The following is a 2,912-nucleotide window of genomic DNA, read 5'->3' as shown; positions in this document are numbered from 1 at the left end:
CACACACTTCTGTCCTTATTCCAGACTTTATTGACCACACACACACACACACACACACACACACACACATCAGCAGGGGGGGAATCTATCTGTGTGTGTGTGTGTGTGTGTGTGTGTGTGTGTGTGTGTGTGTGTGTGTGTGTATGTGTTTGTGTGTGCAGAAGATACTAGAGCAGCATTTACAGCACACTCTACAGTGCACACTTCTAAACCTGTTACACATCCTGCTGTGCGTGCGTGCGTGTGTGCGTGCGCGCGTGCGTGTGTGTATGTGTGTGTCAGACAGATTCATCAAACACTCTCATGCTGAGCTGCACATAAATACACTCTTGATTTCAGGTGTGTGTGTGTGTGTGTGCGCGTGCGTGCTCATAGGCAGTTGAACAGCGTGTGTGTGTGTGTGTGTGTGTCTGGTCAGTGATGTGTTTGGCCGGGCTGATGTTGGAGTGGAGGGTGCTGTGGGGTTAGTTCACTGAGCTGCTGTAACACTGCTGAACTGAACTGAACTGACGCTTCACTCAGACCTTAATGAAGAAGAGCTGCAACTACACTGACCACATCTCCCCCCTGCCCAACGGCACTCTGGGAGTATCTGGAGGAAAACAGGAGGACCGATAGTTTTGCCGTTAACACACACACACTTTTATTTATATAACTTATATTTTTGAGGTGTGTGTGTGTGTGTGTGTGTGTGTGTGTGTGTGTGTGTGTGTGTGTGTGTGTGTGTGTGTGTGTCAGTGTTTGAGGTCGACGCTGGATCCGAACACCGCCACCAGCTGCTGCTCGTAGTGTGTGATGTTCCTCTTGAGGATCTGCTTACAGGAGCCCAGCAGACGCTCGAAGGCCTGCACGTCTATCACTGAAACACACACACACACACACACACACACACACACACACACACGGGTCTGTCAGAGAGATTCCACCTTTAATGTGATTTACAAACACTAAAGCATGAAAACACGTCTGCCCTGATGCCGAGTTCACACTGCAGGACTGTCTGGGCTGGCGTTCCGTCCCTGATGTTCACACTGCAGGACTTTACAATAGGAAGAATCTTCGACAACTTCGTCCAAACTACGTCTCACAGCCAAAAACACACACACACACACACACACACACACACACACACACACACACACTAGTGAATGCTGCTCTCTGATTGGCTGTTGGTGGTCGCTGATGTTATTTTCAGTCATACAGCAGGATTTGAATCGCTGACAGCTCCAGATATTCAGCACGCCAAATATCTCACAGGCCTCGGCGACTCTCTCAGATCACGTCTTTGAGAGTTCACACTGTGATTGTCACTCGCATGCAGGAGCACCGATTTACCTGTGATCTGTCGACGAGTCAAAATTGAGCTAAAATCCTGCAGTCTATACACACACACACACACACACACACACTCTTTCTATATCTACATCTGAGACCTGCTGGAATCCTGACACACACACACACACACACACATATATATATATATATACACACACCCTGATGTTTATCTGGTATATATTGTGTATTCGTCTGCTTCATCTCATTCTCTGAGTTTGTCTTTTGTTCCTGATATCCCACACTGATGATGTGAACATGATGAAGCTGATTTAGAGAACAGTGGTCAAACAAACGGCTTTATTGATCAACAGAGAACTGCATCCAGCAATCAATCAGTGACTGAAGAGGCTTTATGATCAAAATGTCTGACCTTCAAACACACCTACTGTGCTTGAAAACTGTTAAAAAAAAAAAAAAAAGCTAAATTAGTTTTATGAAAAATTTTCATCTAAAAAAAAAAAGACTTTTCCATCATAAAAAAAAGACTTTTCCATCATCTAAAAAACGACTTTTCCATCATCAAAAAAAACGACTTTTCCATCATTTAAAAACGACTTTTCCATCATCAAAAAAACGACTTTTCCATCATCAAAAAAACGACTTTTCCATCATCAAAAAAACGACTTTTCCATCATCTGAAAACGACTTTTCCATCATCAAAAACCGACTTTTCCATCATCAAAAAAAGACTTTTCCATCGTCAAAAAAACGACTTTTCCATCATTTAAAAACGACTTTTCCATCATTTAAAAACGACTTTTCCATCATCAAAAAAACGACTTTTCCATCATTTAAAAACAAATTTTTCTTCATCGAAAAACGACTTTTCCATCGTCAAAAAAGCGTCTTTTCCATCATTTAAAAACGACTTTTCTATCATCGAAAAACGACTTTTCCAGCATAAAAAAAACGACTTTTCCATCATTTAAAAACGACTTTTCCAGCATCAAAAAAACGACTTTTCCATCATTTAAAAACGACTTTTCCATCGTCAAAAAATCGTCTTTTCCATCATTTAAAAACGACTTTTCCATCGTCAAAAAATCGTCTTTTCCATCATTTAAAAACGACTTTTCTATCATCGAAAACCGACTTTTCCATTGTCAAAAAAACGACTTTTCCATCATCAAAAAAACGACTTTTCCATCATTTAAAAACGACTTTTCCATCGTCAAAAAATCGTCTTTTCCATCATTTAAAAACGACTTTTCTATCATCGAAAACCGACTTTTCCATCGTCAAAAAATCGTTTTTTCCATCATCGAAAAACGACTTTTCCATGGTCAAAAAAACGTCTTTTCCATAATTTTAAAACGACTTTTCCATCATCAAAAAATCGTCTTTTCCATCATCGAAAAACGACTTTTCCATCATCAAAAAATCGTCTTTTCCATCATTTAAAAACGACTTCCATCATCGAAAAAACAACTTTTCCATCGTCAAAAAAGCGATTTTCCATCATTTAAAAATGATTTTTGCATCATCAAAAAACGACTTTTCCTTCATCAAAAAATGACTTTTTCGTTTTTTGATGATAGAAATGTCTTTTTTTTTTTTTGACGGGAAAAGAAATTTTT

The 2,912-nt window shown here is 39.8% G+C and overlaps 2 protein-coding genes across 2 annotated transcripts in view; both read right to left on the bottom strand.

The window, feature by feature from the left end:
• The window catches only part of zgc:112334, a gene marked incomplete at its 3' end in the record, with an annotated part of 817,035 nt that overhangs the window by 723,023 nt on the left and 91,100 nt on the right, over positions 1-2,912 (bottom strand).
• prkar2ab (protein kinase, cAMP-dependent, regulatory, type II, alpha, B) overlaps positions 1-2,912 on the bottom strand; it is a 773,085-nt gene that overhangs the window by 723,021 nt on the left and 47,152 nt on the right. Inside the window, 3 exon segments of the mRNA NM_212958.1 lie at positions 67-120; positions 159-695; positions 736-859. Coding sequence (NP_998123.1) covers position 695; positions 736-859 — 125 coding nt within the window. The 3' untranslated portion in view covers positions 67-120; positions 159-694.

Source organism: Danio rerio, chromosome 22, assembly GCF_052040795.2.
Source record: "Danio rerio strain M-AB ecotype USA chromosome 22, GRCz13ab, whole genome shotgun sequence".
In the NCBI taxonomy this organism is placed as follows: Eukaryota; Metazoa; Chordata; class Actinopteri; order Cypriniformes; family Danionidae; genus Danio; species Danio rerio.
Note: the sequence above shows the minus strand (reverse complement) of the source record. Positions and strands in the feature narration are given on the sequence as shown.